General features: G+C 45.3%; 1 protein-coding gene across 6 annotated transcripts in view; it reads left to right on the top strand.

Annotated features, from left to right (window-relative positions):
* Nucleotides 1-16186, top strand: part of PATJ (PATJ crumbs cell polarity complex component) — a 441042-nt gene that overhangs the window by 400747 nt on the left and 24109 nt on the right. For all 6 annotated transcript variants that reach the window (XM_017877225.1, XM_017877223.1, XM_017877224.1 and 3 more), the window contains 2 exons: nucleotides 1512-1634; nucleotides 2378-2482. In XM_017877225.1, the coding sequence (XP_017732714.1) occupies nucleotides 1512-1634; nucleotides 2378-2482 (228 nt within the window). The remainder of the gene's footprint in view (nucleotides 1-1511; nucleotides 1635-2377; nucleotides 2483-16186) is intronic.

Here is a 16186-nt window from a genome sequence, read left to right as displayed (position 1 = left end):
CTCCGCCTCCCGGGTTTACGCCATTCTCCTGCCTCAGCCTCCCGAGTAGCTGGGACTACAGGCGCCCGCCACCTCGCCCGGCTAGTTTTTTGTATTTTTTAGTAGAGACGGGGTTTCACCGTGTTAGCCAGGATGGTCTCGATCTCCTGACCTCGTGATCCGCCTGTCTCGGCCTCCCAAAGTGCTGGGATTACAGGCTTGAGCCACCGCGTCCGGCCAACGCAGTCTTTTAAAGCCAAATGTGTTTGTTCACACCCAGAAGAGCATAGTATGTGTGGCAGTTTAATCATAAACACCATATGAGAATATACTTGCCAAGTCTGCATCAGAATTGGCCACTAAACTAAGCAGCTGCATAGGGCGTTGTGTGTGTGTGTGTGTGTGTGTGTGTGTGTGTGTGTGTGTGTGTGTTTAATTTACTCCTGCTATTGCCTTTTATTGAGCCTTTTCTGTAGGCCATGAGTGTGCTATACCATCTCATTTAATGCTCAGACCAACACTGTCAGGTATGTAGTATTCTTCTCATTTTACACATAGAGATGGAGGCTTTAAGAGGTAGTCAGCCTAAATAACAAACAGAGAGGCTCTCTAAAAGAAAATGGTGTTTATTCAGGAATGGGAATATGCGGGCCATAGTAGACTACGTGCATATTCAGGCAGGTAAGGAAAATAAAAGTTTTTAGAGGACAAAATGAGGAATATATAACTATTTTGAGATAATTATCCTTGGCTACAAAGATTAATAACAGGGGTGACACACAGCCCAAGGCTGGACAGGCATTTGCTGGACAAATGCACTTGTAGAAGTGTTTTTTTATGTAAGGTTGTGACGTTCTTCCTGCAGGGTTGTGGTTTTTGCAGTCTTTTGTGATAATTTTTGTTATCAGGCATACAAGCCTGAGAACCCTTTCTTCATAGCCTTTCCTGGCTCTATTGGTAAGGATTTTTTTTTTTTTTTTTTTTTTTAACACAAGTGACTCCATTTTGATTCTGACAATTTTCACAAGGTTAAGTAACTTCCCCCAAGACCCCACAACTAATTAAGAGCTAGAGCTGGGGCCGGGCAGGGTGGCTCACACCTGTAATCCCAGCACTCTGAGAGACCAAGGCGGGTGGATCACCTGAGGTCAGGAGTTCAAGACCAGCCGGGCCAACATGGTGAAGCCCTGTCTCTACTAAAAATACAAAAAATGAGCCAAGCGTGATGGCGTGCACCTGTAATCCTAGCTACTCAGGAGGCTGAGGCGGGAAAATTGCTTGAACCTGGGAGGCAGAAGTTGCAGTGACCTGAGATCGTGCCATTGCACTCCAGTCTGGACAACAAGAGCGAAACTTTGTTTCAAAAAAAAAAAAAAGAACTAGAGCTGTCTACTCCGAAGTCTCCACATTTAACTCCTGTGTTATCTTGGCCTCCTACCTCATGGAGGGATTTTGTTCAATAGCTATCTGGGGATAGTCAGTTTGTGGCTCTTTATTAAAAAGATAAGCATTATGTTTTCTTTCTTTTTTAGGAGCTCAGTGATGCCCTTGGAATCAGTATTGCTGGAGGAAGAGGAAGTCCCTTAGGAGATATTCCTATATTTATTGCCATGATTCAGGCCAGTGGAGTGGCTGCACGGACACAGAAGCTTAAAGTAAACAAAAGATAACTGGTTGAAGGGCTAACAGCATGTGGTGGGGTGGGAGAGGAAGTTGCAGCCCTGGGCACCTTGTTTAGAATTGGAATTCCAATAGCCATCAGAGACCCAGGCTGAGGGCAAGATGCATTAAAGAAGCTTTATACCTTTAGAAATTCATTAGGTCCCCAGGCACGTAAAAATATTATTATTTGTATCAAAGCTTCTCAATAAAAGAAGAAATTGCAGCTCCTTTGCAAACCCTCCTTTACCCTTTTAAGCACCTCATTTCACCCAAACTCAGCTCTCAACTGAGAGACATTTGACCTTAGAGTCTTCCCTCAATCAAAAGAATCACCATTTTATGATTTCTCCCCTTGTTACCCCTTAATCTTAATTTCAGTAGAAAAATAAAGCAGAAAATATTTGGCTTCCTCATTAGAACTTTATTGAACAGTTAATGTGTACACCTCGCTATTACTGGCAATGGATGTATGAAACCACCATTACCAAAATACAAAAGTGGCCTACTGTGCTTTTTAATAATCAGATCTGACCCCCTTCTTGTTGCTCTGATTTGTCTGTATTTGGGGAAAGCCAAAAAAATTCCTCATGCTTCTTGAACATGTATACACAGTAGTAACGCAGAATCCTCACAATAGCCACAAATGGGAAATAGGACTTGCAAAGAATTTTAAGCATTCTTCTCAAATTTAATTTTTCTTAATGATAGTGATTTTCTGTCACTTTTGTGCTTCCAGGTTGGGGATCGGATTGTCAGCATTAACGGGCAACCTTTGGATGGGCTGTCTCACGCGGATGTGGTTAATCTGCTGAAGAACGCCTTCGGGCGCATTATCCTGCAGGTATTGCGATCAATGGAGCACGCAGCTGTGCGAGGCAGATAAGTGGCACGAAAAAAGATTGAGCGTCACTGGCAGTAGGCATCGCCACCCAGCAGGGTGCTTGCTGATGTGAATTATGAAGGTTGAAAGCAAGAAATTATTATTTTTATTCAGAAATTCTTTAATGCCACCCATACAGGCGGTGAGCATGATTATATGAAAGCATAACAAGGGGAGAAAAATTACTTTCTGCTTCACATGATAAATCAACACAGCTTTTAGCTTCCAGTGTTCTTTTGTAAATCAGAGTTTGTAAGGAATAAGAAATGATTTCTTTTCTTATGCCCAAAGATTGTTACTGAACTGCCCAAGTGCTGTTTCTTCTTTTCCTCTTACAGGAAGAGGAAAAATACAATGCCCTTTTTCTTGTAGCATAGATTGCCAACACTGTTAAATTCTCACTGCATAGCAGTCGTCAACCAAGGCAGACAATCAGCTGTGGTCCCCAGCAGTATTGTTCCGAGGCACAAGGAAATATACCAAGATATAAAAGCAAAGTGTGCTGTTAATTACCCCTGCTTATATTTTAGCCCTTCAAATGTCTCTGAGATTGACACCATGCAGTGACTGAGAGGCAGCATAATGGCAGTGAGTTTCATTAATGAGTTTCTCCAGAAATGTATGCTAACCACACTTCTGCAGAGGTAATATAAAATGGTTTATAGGTGGCCAGGTGCGGTGGCCTATGCCTGGAATCCTAGCATTTTGGGAGGCTGAGGCAGGTGGATCACATGAGGTCAGGAGTTCAAGACCAGCCTGGACAACATGGTGAAACCTCGTCTCTATTAAAATACAAAATTAGCCGGGGTGGTGATGGGTGCCTGTAATCCCAGCTACTCAGGAGGCTGAGGCAGGAGAATGACTTGAACCTGGGAGAAGGAGGTTGCAGTGAGCGGAGATTACTCCACTGTACTCCAGCCTGGGTAACAGAGTGAGACTGTCTCAAAAATAAAATAAAATAGTTTATAGATAAAAAGAATAAAGCCCACCATTTACTACCTTAGAGAGAGGGCCAGCCAGCCACTCATCATTCTAGCCTTAAAATAAGAAATTTGGGCTGGGTGCTGTGGCTCACACCTATAGTCCCAGCACTTTGGGAGGCTGAAGCAGGAGGATCACTTGAGGCCAGCAGTTCAAGACCAGCCTACGTCATAGCAAGACCCCACCTCTACAAAAAATTAAAATAAAGAAGTTAGCCTGGCGTGGTGGTGTGTGCCTGTAGTCCTAGCTACTCAAGAGACTGAAGTAGGTAGATGGTTTAAGCCCAAGAGTTGGAGGCTATAGTGAGCCACGATTGTGCCACTGCATTCCTGCCTGGGCAGTAGAGTGAGACCCTGGCCCAAAATAAATAAAAGATATATAGGAAGTTCGAATTGAAAAACCATTACATAGCTGGGCACAGTGGCTCATGCCTGTAATCCCAACACTTTGGGAGGCCAAGGCAGGAGAATTGCTTGAGCCTGGGAGTTTTGAGACCAGCCTGGTATGTGGTATGATACCCATCTCTACAAAAAAAAAAAAATATAGGCCGCGGTGGCCTCAAGCCTGTAATCCCCAGGCACTTTGGGAGGCCGAGACGGCCGATTACGAAGTCAGAGATCGAGACCATCCTGGCTAACAATGGTGAAACCCCATCTCCTACTAAAAAAAAATACAAAAAACTAGGCGGGCAAGGTGGGGGCGCCTGTAAGTCCCAGCTACTCGGGAGGCTGAGGCAGGAGAATGGCGTAACCTGGGAGGCCCGGAGCTTGCAGTGAGCTGAGATCCAGCCCCTGCACTCCAGCCTGGGCCCGAGCAGTGCGAGACTCCGTCTCAAAAATATATATATATACTATATGTATAGATAGATAGATAGATATTTAATAATAAAAAATAAAAATTAGAAAAAAAGAAAGACCATTACATTTGGGAGAAGCAATTAGTAGTGTTTAACATCTATAGTCTAAGTCCAAAGTGTCAAAACAGACATTTAAAAAGTAAGTGACTGATGTATACATATGTAACAAACCTGCACGTTGTGCACATGTACCCTAAAACTTAAAGTATAATAATAATAATAATAAAATAAAATAAAATTTTAAAAGGTAAATGGCTTTCAGTATGTATGAGGGGTATAATGAAAATCCTGTCAGTTTACTATCACACTGGTCTTTAAGTTAAAATTGTAAAGGAAAAGAAAAGAAAATCCTGTCACTAATTTCAATGGAGTTTATGTGATAGGCCAAATATTATTAAATTATTTGGGTCCCTGATAGTCTGTTAAACACAAATCAAAACACTGTGTGGACTGGGCATAGAATCTGCTTCCCCTCAACTCCTCATCCTCACTTTCAGTGGAAACCTGCATAGTTACCTGCATTCCTTCCTCCACCCTACAAATCTTTGCTTTCTGAAATGGGTGGCTGTGCTTGCTCATCCTTCACGTTATGCTGACCCCTAGAGGCAGTACAGTGCAGCTCTTCCGTGTGGCGCCCAGGACCTTGAATTACAAAGACCTTAGGAGGAGCCTACTTCAAATGTAACTGACCAGAAAAAAAGTGTCTCCCTTAGCAACATCTTGTATTGATATTTGCACATATTGATATAATTTGTTCAGCTCTGTCTTCCTCACAAATAAATAAGAAGACACAATTAGCCGGGTGTGGTAGCACATGCCTGTAATCCCAGCTACTCAGGAGGCTGAGGCAGGAGAATCGCTTAAACCCAGGAGGCAGAGGTTGCAGTGAGCCAAGATCACCCCATTGCACCCCAGCATGGGCAACAAGAGTCAGACTCCGTCTCAAAAAAAAAAAAAGCACATAGAAACTAGCTGCTCGGAGGCTGAGGCGGGAAGATCACTTGAGCATAAGAGTTTGAGGCTGCACGGCCGGGCGCGGTGGCTCAAGCCTGTAATCCCAGCACTTTGGGAGGCCGAGACGGATGGATCACGAGGTCAGGAGATCGAGACCATCCTGGTCTACACGATGAAACCCCGTCTCTACTAAAAAATACAAAAAACTAGCCGGGCGAGGTGGCGGGCGCCTGTAGTCCCAGCTACTCGGGAGGCTGAGGCAGGAGAATGGCGTAAACCCGGGAGGCGGAGCTTGCAGTGAGCTGAGATCCGGCCACTGCACTCCAGCCTGGGCGACAGAGCGAGACTCCGTCTCAAAAAAAAAAAAAGCACATAGAAACTAGCTGCTCGGAGGCTGAGGCGGGAAGATCACTTGAGCATAAGAGTTTGAGGCTGCAGTGAGCTATGATCATAGCACCGCACTCAGCACTGCACTCATAGTCACTCTGTCGCCCAGCTCTAAATAAGTAAATAATAACATTATGTAATATAATGTCATAATAATAAAATCCAATATAACCAAACATTAATATGAATGAATTATTATTATTATTTTATTTTTTTGAGACGGAGTCTCACTCTGTTGTCCAGGCTGGAGTGCAGTGCAGCCTCTATCTCCCGGGTTCAAGCAAGTCTCCTGCCTCAGCCTCCCAAGTAGCTGGGACTACAGGCATGCACCACCATGCCCGGCTAATTTTGTATTTTCAGTAGAGATGGGATTTCACCATGTTGGCCAGGCTGGTCTCAAACTCCTGACCTCAAGTGATCCACCTGCCTTGGCCTCCCAAAGTGCTGGAATTACAGGCATGAGCCACCACGCCTGGCTGAATGAATTATTAGTAGCATGGGGATTTGTGGTGTTTTGGTAGAAAGAAAATGTGAGTTAAATCTTTATCTTCCGCAATAAGAAGTGATTAGATATCAAAAATTTTAAAATCAAGAAGTAGAAGTAAAACTGTTATTTAAGAATATGGAAGCACAGCCTGGCCAACATAGAGAAACCTTGTCTCTACTAAAAATACAAAAAAGTAGCCGGTCGTGGTGGTACACCTCTGTAATCCTGGCTACTCAGGAGGCTGAGGCGGGAGAATCGCTTGAACCCCAGGGGTAGAGGTTGTAGTGAGCCGAGATCTCGCCACTGCATTCTGGCCTGGGCAACGTGAACATGGAAGCAAATACTAGGAGAAACAGTTGAAAGTAGTTGCTTTTAGGGAGTAAGAATCTGTAATGGGGGTAAAGGAGCAAGGACTCTTTCATTAAATACTATAGAATCATTTTGACTTTTAAAATTATATAAATGGGCCAGGCACAGTGGCTCACATCCATAATCCCAGCACTTTGGGAGGTCAAGGCTGGCAGAACGCTTGAGCCCAGAAGTTTGAGACCAGCTTGGGCAACATGGTGAGACCCCGTCTCTACAAAAAAAAAATACAAAAATTAGTCATACATAGTGGCATGCACTTGTAGTCCCAGCTACTGGCGAGGCTGGGGTGGGAGGACTGCTTGAACCCGGGGAGCAGAGGTTGCAGTGAGCCAAGATCGTGTCTCCAGCCTGGATGACAGAGGGAGACCCTGTCTCAAAATTAAAAAAAAAAAAAAAAATTACATAAGTGAATAGATGTGATTTTTTTAATTGAGATAAAAAGTTGTTGGAAAGTATTAGAACTACAGAGGATTGAGTAGATTTTTAAAACATAGGAAACAAGTAGAACTTAAAATAATGTAACAGTTAAGTGGAAGAGTTTGGCTAGCTAAATTTTATCTCTTAGAGTGTGGAGTCAATGGACACCAAGATAGTACATTTCAAAATAGGCATATAAGAATATTATTTAGCTTATTCTTTAGAATTAAAAAGAGAAAAGTTCAGTGTGCTTCTAGGGAGGGCAAGTGTTGAATTTTTTTTATCGTGTGCTATACTATTTAATTTTTTATTATGTACACACAAAGAGATATTTAGAAAAAAAAAAAAGAATATGGACAGGCATGGTAGCTCATGCCTGTAATCCCAGCACTTTGGGAGGCCAAGGCAGGTGGATCACTTGAGGTCAGGAGTTTGAGACCAGCCTGGCCAACATGGTGAAATCCCATCTCTACTGAAAATACAAAAATTAGCCAGGTATGGTGGCACGCACCTGTAGTCCCAGCTACTTGGGAGGCTGAGGCAGGAGAATAGCTTGAACCTGGAGGGTGGAGATTGCACCACTGCAGTCCAGCCTGGTCGAGAGTAAGACACCGTCTCAAGAAAAAAGAATAGAAAAGAACCAAGAGTATAGGTCTGTTTGAAAAGCAGCTAAATGGAATTGAGTAGAATGGTGCTTCTCAAACTTTAGCACGCTCCAGAAACACCTGGAGGGCTCCCCCAGCATTTCTGATTTTGCAGGAGTGGCGTGGGATTCAAGAATTTGCATTTCTTTTTTTTTTTTTTTTTTTTTTTAAGACGGAGTTGCACTCTGAAGCCCAGGCCGGAGTGCAGTGGCACAATCTCAACTCCACTGAACCTCCACCTCCTGGGTTCAAGCAATTCTCCTGCCTCAGCCTCCCGAGTAGCAGGTACCCACCACCATGCCCGGCTAATTTTTGTATTTTAGTAGAGACAGGGTTTCACCACGTTGGCCATGCTGGTCTTAAACTCCTGACCTCAGATGATCTGCCTGCCTTGGCCTCCCAAAGTGCTGAGATTACAGGCATGAGCCACTGTCCCCAGCCAGTTTTGCATTTCTTCTAACAAGCTCCTAGGTATTGGTGATGCTGCTAATTCAGATCCCATGCCTCAGACCCAGTGGAGTAGAGTGTTATTTAGGGATGAATATAGGTCTCCCCACGTTATTCTCTTCATCTGAAACGCCCTTCTCACCCTACTCTCGTCTTTTTTTTTTTTTTTTTTTTTAAGAGAGAGACAAGTTCTTGTTATATTGCCCATGCTGGCCTCTAACTCCTAGGCTCAAGAGATTGTCCCATCTCAGCCTTCCAAAGTGCTGGGATTACAGGTATGAGCCATCACAGCCAGCCCTCTCTTCTTTTCTTTTTTCTTTTTTTCTTTTTTTTTTTTTTGAGACAGAGTTTTGCTCTTGTTGCCCAGGCTAGAGTGCAATGGCGTGATCTTGGCTCACTGCAACTTTCACCTCCCAGGTTCAAGCGATTCTCCTGCCTTAGCCTTCCGAGTAGCTGGGATTACAGGCATGTGCCACCATGCCTGGCTAATTTTGTATTCTTAGAAGAGACAGGGTTTCATCATGTTGGTCAGACTAGTCTTGAACTCCAGACCTTAGGTGATCCGCCCACCTCGGCCTCCCAAAGTACTGGGATTACTGGTGTGATCCACCACGCCCGGCCTCTTTTCTTTATAAATTTTGGAAAATCCTTTATTTAGAAACTCTCCATCCAAGAATAGGGAGTGCCTGGGTGTTGATGTCCTTCCAGACCATTGTTCTTCAAAGCCGGAGGAATCTGTGTCTGTGCCTCGGGCGCAGGGCCTCGCCCAGAGCAGATACCTCATCAGTGCTGCTCACATGGAGTTGCTGAGTCATTCCAATCAAGCTGAAGGACATGAACTAATAGGGAACAAATCAGCACAGTTACCAATTTAGTCCAGAAAAATTCAAGTAGGGGAGGAAGATGGATGGCTTACCCAGGGTTGGGAATGGAAAAGGTGTGTCATTGAGGGTGCAGAGCAGGCATGTCGTGGCCTGTGTGAGCATCATTAAAGGAATGATCTGCAATTAGGTCTTTACCTTAGTTGCATAACAAAATCACTGATTTTAATACCTGTTCCTGGGCCCCACCCCAGAGATTCGGATATAATTTTTCTGGGATATGGCATGGACATCAGATGATTTTAAAATTTCTTGGGTGATTCTAATATGCAGCCTGGGGTAAGAAAAGTAGTCTACAGGGTTTGCAAATAAAAAATCAACTAATGCTTAAGCCAGGTGCAGTGGCTCACGCCTGTAATCCCAGCACTTTGGGAGGCTGAGGTGGGTGGATCGCTTCAGGTCAGGAGTTCAAGACCAGCCTGACCAAGGTGGTGAAACACCCCCCCCTACTAAAAATACAAGAATAGGCTTATTTTTGTATTAGGCTACCATGCACATGCCTGTAATCCCAGCTGCTCAGGAGGCTGAGGCAGGAGAATCACTTGAACTTGGGAGGCAGAGGTTGCAGTGAGCTGAGATCGCGCCACTGCGCTCCATCCTGGGCGACAGAGCAAGACTCCGTCTCAAAAAAAAAAAAAAATCCAAATTAATGCCATGAAAACAGTGATAAACTGCAGGAAAAGGACAAAAGGTTTGAAAGTTGAAGACCTAGTCCAAGTTAGGTAGTAGAGGTAGGCTGTAGTGTCAGAAAGTTGTGAGTTTGAATCCTTTTACTAAAGTCTAACCTTCTATGCCTCTAAAACAGGGACTATGGAGCTCCTTTCTTAACAAGGTTGCTCTGAGGATTAAATGAGGTGTGATATAATGTGTCTAATAAATACAGTATGTTGCACATGGTAAATACTAAGTGGTATCTTATTACTTTCGTGGTAATAACATAGGCTTGAAGTTAGAGAAACTATAATTCCTTTATAAAATCCTGAAAGTGGAGTGGTTTTCCAGGTGGCATTTGAGGTGTGTGGCGATGTGGCTGGAAGTCAGTTTGCCCTTTTCGAATTTTACTCCAAATGCTTCATACTTCAGACCTAAGATTTTTTTTTTTTTTTTAGACGGAGTTTCGCTCTTGTTACTCAGACTGGAATGCAGTGGTGCGATCTTGGCTCACTGCAACCTCCGCCTCCTGGGTTCAAGCGGTTCTGCTGCCTCAGCCTCCTGAGTAGCTGGGTGTGGCGCATGCTGCCACACCCGGCTAATTTTGTATTTTTAGGAGAGATGAGGTTTCTCCATGTTGGTCAGGCTGGTCTTGAACTCCTGACCTCAAGTGATCCACCCACCTCAGCCTCCCAAAGGCTGGGATTACAGGTGTGAGCCACCACGCCCAGCTCGATCTCTAGGTTTTTAACAGACACATAAAAATCAATATATTCTGGTGTCACTAAAATCAGGGTCACTAGATTCTAGACAAAAACTTTAAGCAGCTGTGCTTTCTATTCCAGGCATGGGATTTTCTTGTGTGTGTGTGTTTTCTGTAATGTGTCCCCATCTTAAGATGCCAACTTTCTCAGGGATCACCTTAACTTTACAGCCTTCCTGTTTGTTTTCAACATGTGTACACCCATAGGTCGAGGGTCCATCTGCGTGTAAGTGCTAAGGATATTTATGTTTTGCGTGTGTGTGTGTGTGTGTGTGTGTGTATGTGGTGTGTTTTTTTTTTTTTTGAGACAGGGTCTCACTTTGTCCCCCAGGCTGGAGTGCAGTGGCGCAATCATGGCTCACAGCAGCCTTGATCTGCCAGGCCTCCCACTTCGGCCTCCCAAAGTGCTAGGATTACAGGCATGAGCCACCACACCCAGCCGGTGCTAAATTTCAGATTTGGTACTGAAAGACTTGGATTCTAATAAGTCTAAGGGCTAATATATTTTTTTTATCTGGAACCTTTAGGAAAGTTCTAAGCAAGGAGCTCAAGCTTTTATGCATTGTAATATGTTACTTATCTGGAAATTATTGTGACTTCTCAATTCTCAAAACATAATACCTAAACCTGTTTTTAAAGAAAGGTACTCAACCTAGGTCCATGCAGTAAAGACTTCTACTTTATTATTCATTTAGAAAGCTTAATAAATATACAATATTTCACTATAGAACATACAGTTGTAATGAAGTTTAATGTTCCTTTTACCCTAAAGTTATTAAATGCAACATGGAGGCAAAGCACAAGAGAGTACATGAGAATAAATATCTTCTTAAAGGAAAACAGTGGGCAAGGTGGTACAAATTAAGGAAATTCACATCAAAGGGAGAACTCTGTTGAAGAAACAGTGAGGCAGAAACCATTGGCAGAAGGAAACATGGAATGAGTTGTGAGTGCCGTTGGAGGGGGGAACACAGAGCGAGTGGGGACAGCAGCCTGAGGGGGAAATGCCTCCGGAGGGGGGAACACAGAGTGATGGGGGACAGCAGCCTGAGGGGGGAATGCCTCCGGAGGGGGGAACACAGAGTGAGGAGGGACAGCGGCCTGAGGGGGAAATGCCTCCGGAGGGGGGAACACAGAGTAAGGGGGGATAGCAGTTTGAGGGGGGAACACAGATTGAGAGGGAAGCAGGCTTATCGGTTCTTCCACAGATGCAGCTGTCTCTGACTGTTCCTTAGGCACAGAGGACAAGGCTGCGGCCTCCCCATCCTCTGGCGGGAGGATTTCTTCCTGCTTTTTCTTCAGGCCAGTGGCCTCCCTCGCCTCAGGTTGGGGGATCTTCTCCTTCTCTTCCTCCCGGTCCATAGTCTCCTCCTCAGGTGGGGGATTTTTCTCCACCTCTTCCTTCAGGTCCATAGTCTCCTCTTCCTTGGATGAGGAGATTTTCTCCACCTCTTTCTTCAGGTCTGTGGCCTCCCCCTCTTTGGGTTGGGAGAGTTCCTTCTCTTCCTTCAGATCAGGGGTCTCCTCCACCTCAGGTCGGCAATTACTAAATATTTGATAATAAGAGTTGGGGAGGATGAGGGGAAACCAAGTAGTTCATTAAATGCCTAGTGAGACTTTAAGTGAACACAACCATTTGGCAATTTAGGAAGTTCTACTAACTTTAATGGTAATGCATACCCATCACCAGCAATTCCAGATCTAGTTACCTGCCTTAACCACTCAAGATGTCTACAGCAGCACTGTGCCTAACAAGAAGGAGCATAAGTTTTCTGTTTATTTGTTTGTTTGTTTGAGACAGAGTCTCACTCTGTCACCCAGGCTGGAGTGCAGTGGCGCAATCTCAATTCACTGCAACCTCCGCCTCCTGGGTTCAAGCGATTCTCCTGCCTCAGCCTCCCTAGTAGCTGGGATTACAGGCACCCACCACCACGCCCGGCTAATTTTTGTATTTTTAATAGAGATGGGGTTTCTCCATGTTGGCCAGGCTCATCACAAACTCCTGACCTCGGGTGATTCACCACCTCGGCCTCCCAAAGTGCTGGGATTACAGATGTGAGCCACTGCACCCAGCCAAGAAGGAGCATAAATTTAAAGGACCTGCAGGCATAAACTTAACCCACCTCCCCCGTGTTGGGGGGCCAGGGCACCAGCCACATTTCCAGGCCTCTGGGTCCAGCGGGACATGAGAGAAAAGTTTACTGATCTGAGTAATGCAAAATGCAGGACCACAGCTGCAGATCTTAGGACTGGCCCTGGCCCCACCCAGGCGAAAGGACCCCACATACTACAGCTCTGAAGCACATTCAGGCTACAGAGACCTTAATGCCTATTGTCCAGTTAAGGACCTCACAGTCCCTGTGCCTTCCCCAGAAGGAATCCCTTTCCTTCCCGTCTCCTCTCTCTACTCTGACCTGCATGTGTTCACATCTGCCTCCCATACTAGATGATATTGGCTGCAAGCTCACTGGAGGGCAGGCAACTTGTGCTTCCCCCGGGTTTCCTCTGCCCCTATCTCTATCCTCGGAACCTTTCGCAGAGTTTACACCCAGGAGTGTAAGATTTACTTTTAAAAAAGAGCAAACTGGCCAGGCACAGTGGCTCACACCCGTAATCCCAGTACTTTGGGAGGCCGAGGCACGGATCACCTGAAGTCAGGAGTTCAAGACCAGCCTAGCCAAGATGGTGAAACCCTGTCTCTACTAAAAATATGAAAATTAGCTGGGCATGATGGCGGGCGCCTGTAGTCCCAGCTACTTGGGTGACTGAGGCAGAGAATTGCTTGAATCCGGGAGGCAGAGGTTGCAGTGAGCCGAGATCACACCACTGCACTCCAGCCTGGACAACACAGTAAGACTCCATCTCAAAAAAAAAGAGCAAACTTCACATTAGCCTCTTTGCCTTCCCTAAAGCACACAAACATCTCCCAGCCTTACCTCCGTGTTGTTCAGTCAGTCCCTGATGTTGATGGTGAAAGAGCTCTCCAGTGGCGGGGCTGAGCCAGCTCACAGACCATATCTCAAAGTTGAACTTATATGAACTCAAAGCTGAACACACCCTTTGGAGATCAGATTATCCCCTTTCACAAGTCAAAGCCCCAGGAAGGTTTAACTCTGCTGCCTATCAAGTTACTTGTCAATCATCTCTTAAGACAAAAAGTCTTGATGGGCATTTCTTAGAGCTGTAAAGTCTAAAGTCATTCTTCTTTTTTTTTTTTTTTTTTTTGAGACAGGGTCTCACTCTGTTGCCCAGGCTGGAATCCAGTGGCACAATCATGGCTCGCTGTAGCCTCAACCTCCCGGGCTCGGGTGATCATCCCACCTCAGCCTCCGGAGTAGCCGGGGCTACAGTCATGCACCACCATGCTCAGCTAATTTTTGTATGTTTTGTAGAGTCGGCGTCTCACCATGTTGCTCAGGGTGGTCTAAACTCCTGGACTCATGTGATCTGCCTACCTGGGCCTCCCAAAGTGTTAGGATTACAGGCATGAGCCACCTTGCCCAGCCTAAAGTCATTCTTAAGGTGACATATTTGTGCTCTCCTTGTCTTCCTGCAAAAGACCAAGCTGTCAGTGAAATTCCTTCACATTTCTCATTCAGCCCCTTGGATTCCACTTCTACAAAATAGGCAGAAGCCTGGACAAACCCATGTGTCCTGGGTGGGTCTCTAAGATTCAGTATTATCAGTTTTTTTCATTTCAGGGTGAAGGAGTGAGCAAAAGGACTTCAGGTTTTAGAAGGATGTGAATTTTATATAAGACAATGCTATAGAAGTGTTTTCTACTTTGCAGCTAGACTTTTAAAATTGATTTTGGCCAAGCGTGGTGGCTCATGCCAGTAATCCCAGCACTTTGGGAGGCTGAGGCAGGCGGATTACTTGAGGTCAGGAGTTTGAGACCAGCCTGGCCAACACGGTGAAACCCGGTCTCTACTAAAAATAGAAAAATTAGCTGGATGTGGTGGCACGCGACAGTAATCCCAGCTACTGGGGAGGCTGAGGCACAAGAATCACTTGAACCTGGGAGGCAGAGGTTGCAGTAAGCCGAGGTCATGTCACTGCACTCCAGCCTAGGCAACAGAGCGAGACACCATCTCAAAAACAAAAAAATTGATTTTTACCCAAATAAAACTATGACTTTGGTTTTACCATTTGTATGGCAGATTTCATGGACTCTTGAAAGGATCGTCTCTTTCTAAAAGACAATGAGCTGGCCTCAGTGGCTCACACCTGTATTCCCAGCTACTGAGAAGGCTGAAGTGGGAGGATCACTTGAGCCTAGGAGTTAAAGGCTGCAGTGAGCTATGATTGCACCACTGCACTCCACCCTGGATGACAGAGCAAGATCCCATCTCTAAAAATAAAATAAAAGCTAGAGAGCTTTCTTCCAGAAAGCTAGGAAGGTTTCTAGGAAGTGGGGGTGAGGTGGTGGGTGTGTTATGCCTCCCACACCTCAGGCTGTCTCCTTGCAGTACCCTGGATAGTGAAGTACCCCCTGGTGCCAAGCACATGCCATCATGATGGTCTGCTCTATTTCCATCTTCTTGTCCCACTGTCCCTCTGCCCCTCCCTTTCCCATGCTCCAAAAATGGCCTATAAACTCTCTTGCCTCACACAAGGTGATTTGCTTCACACCACAGACAATTAGGAGTACAAGATTCTAGATTTGGATTTAAATCCTGGCTTTACCCCTTACCACCTGTGTGACTTAACCTCCCTGCTTCAGGTTCCTCATCTGTAATATGGGACTACTAGCAGCACCTACCTCTCTAGGGACTCAGAAGGATGCTTAAAGACATACATAATGCAGCACCACCACAGCTGAATGTAAAATGAGCATAGCAGGGCGTGGTGGCTCATGCCTATAATCCCAACACTTTGGGAGGCCGAGATGGCCAGATCGCTTGAGGCCAGGAGTTCAAGACCAGCCTGGGCAACATGGTAAACCCCATCTGTACTAAAAATACAAAAATTAGCCAGGTGTGGTGGCATGCACCTGTAATCCTAGCTACTCCGGAAGCTGAGGCACAAGAATTGCTTGAACCTGGGAGGTGGAGGTTACAGTGAGGTGAGATTGTGCCACTGCACTCCAGCCTGGGCAACAGAGTGAGACTCTGTCTCAAAAATAAACAAATATGATGACTCATGCCTGTAATCCCAGCACTTTGAGAGGCCAAGGGAGGTGGATCGCCTGAGGTCAGGAGTTTGAGACCAGGCTGGCCAACATGGTGAAGCCGTGTCTCTACTAAAAACACAAAAAAGGCCGGGCGCGGTGGCTCAAGCCTGTAATCCCAGCACTTTGGGAGGCCGAGACGGGCGGATCATGAGGTCAGGAGATCGAGACCATCCTGGCTAATATGGTGAAACCCCGTCTCTACTAAAAAATACAAAAAACTAGCCGGGCGACGAGGCGGGCGCCTGTAGTCCCAGCTACTCGGGAGGCTGAGGCAGGAGAACGGCGTGAACCCAGGAGCCGGAGTTTGCAGTGAGCCGAGATCCGGCCACTGCACTCCAGCCTGGGTGACAGAGCGAGACTCCGCCTCAAAAACAAACAAACAAACAAACAAAAAACAAAACAAAACAAAACAAAACAAAAGTGTGTACAAGCATCTTTTTCATATAATGATTTCTTTTCCTCTGCATAGATACTCAGTAGTGGGATTGCTGGATCAAATGATAGATCTACTTTTAGTTCTTTAAGGAATCTCCACACTGTTTTCCACAGAGGTTTGTACTAGTTTATATTCCCGTCAGCAGTGTAAAAAGTGTTCCCTTTTCACCACATCTACACCAACATCTATTTTTTTTTGATTATAGCCATTTTTTTCAGG

This window comes from Rhinopithecus bieti, unplaced genomic scaffold, assembly GCF_001698545.2.
Source record: "Rhinopithecus bieti isolate Rb0 unplaced genomic scaffold, ASM169854v2 scaffold_6380, whole genome shotgun sequence".
NCBI classification, from domain to species: Eukaryota; Metazoa; Chordata; class Mammalia; order Primates; family Cercopithecidae; genus Rhinopithecus; species Rhinopithecus bieti.
Note: the sequence above shows the minus strand (reverse complement) of the source record. Positions and strands in the feature narration are given on the sequence as shown.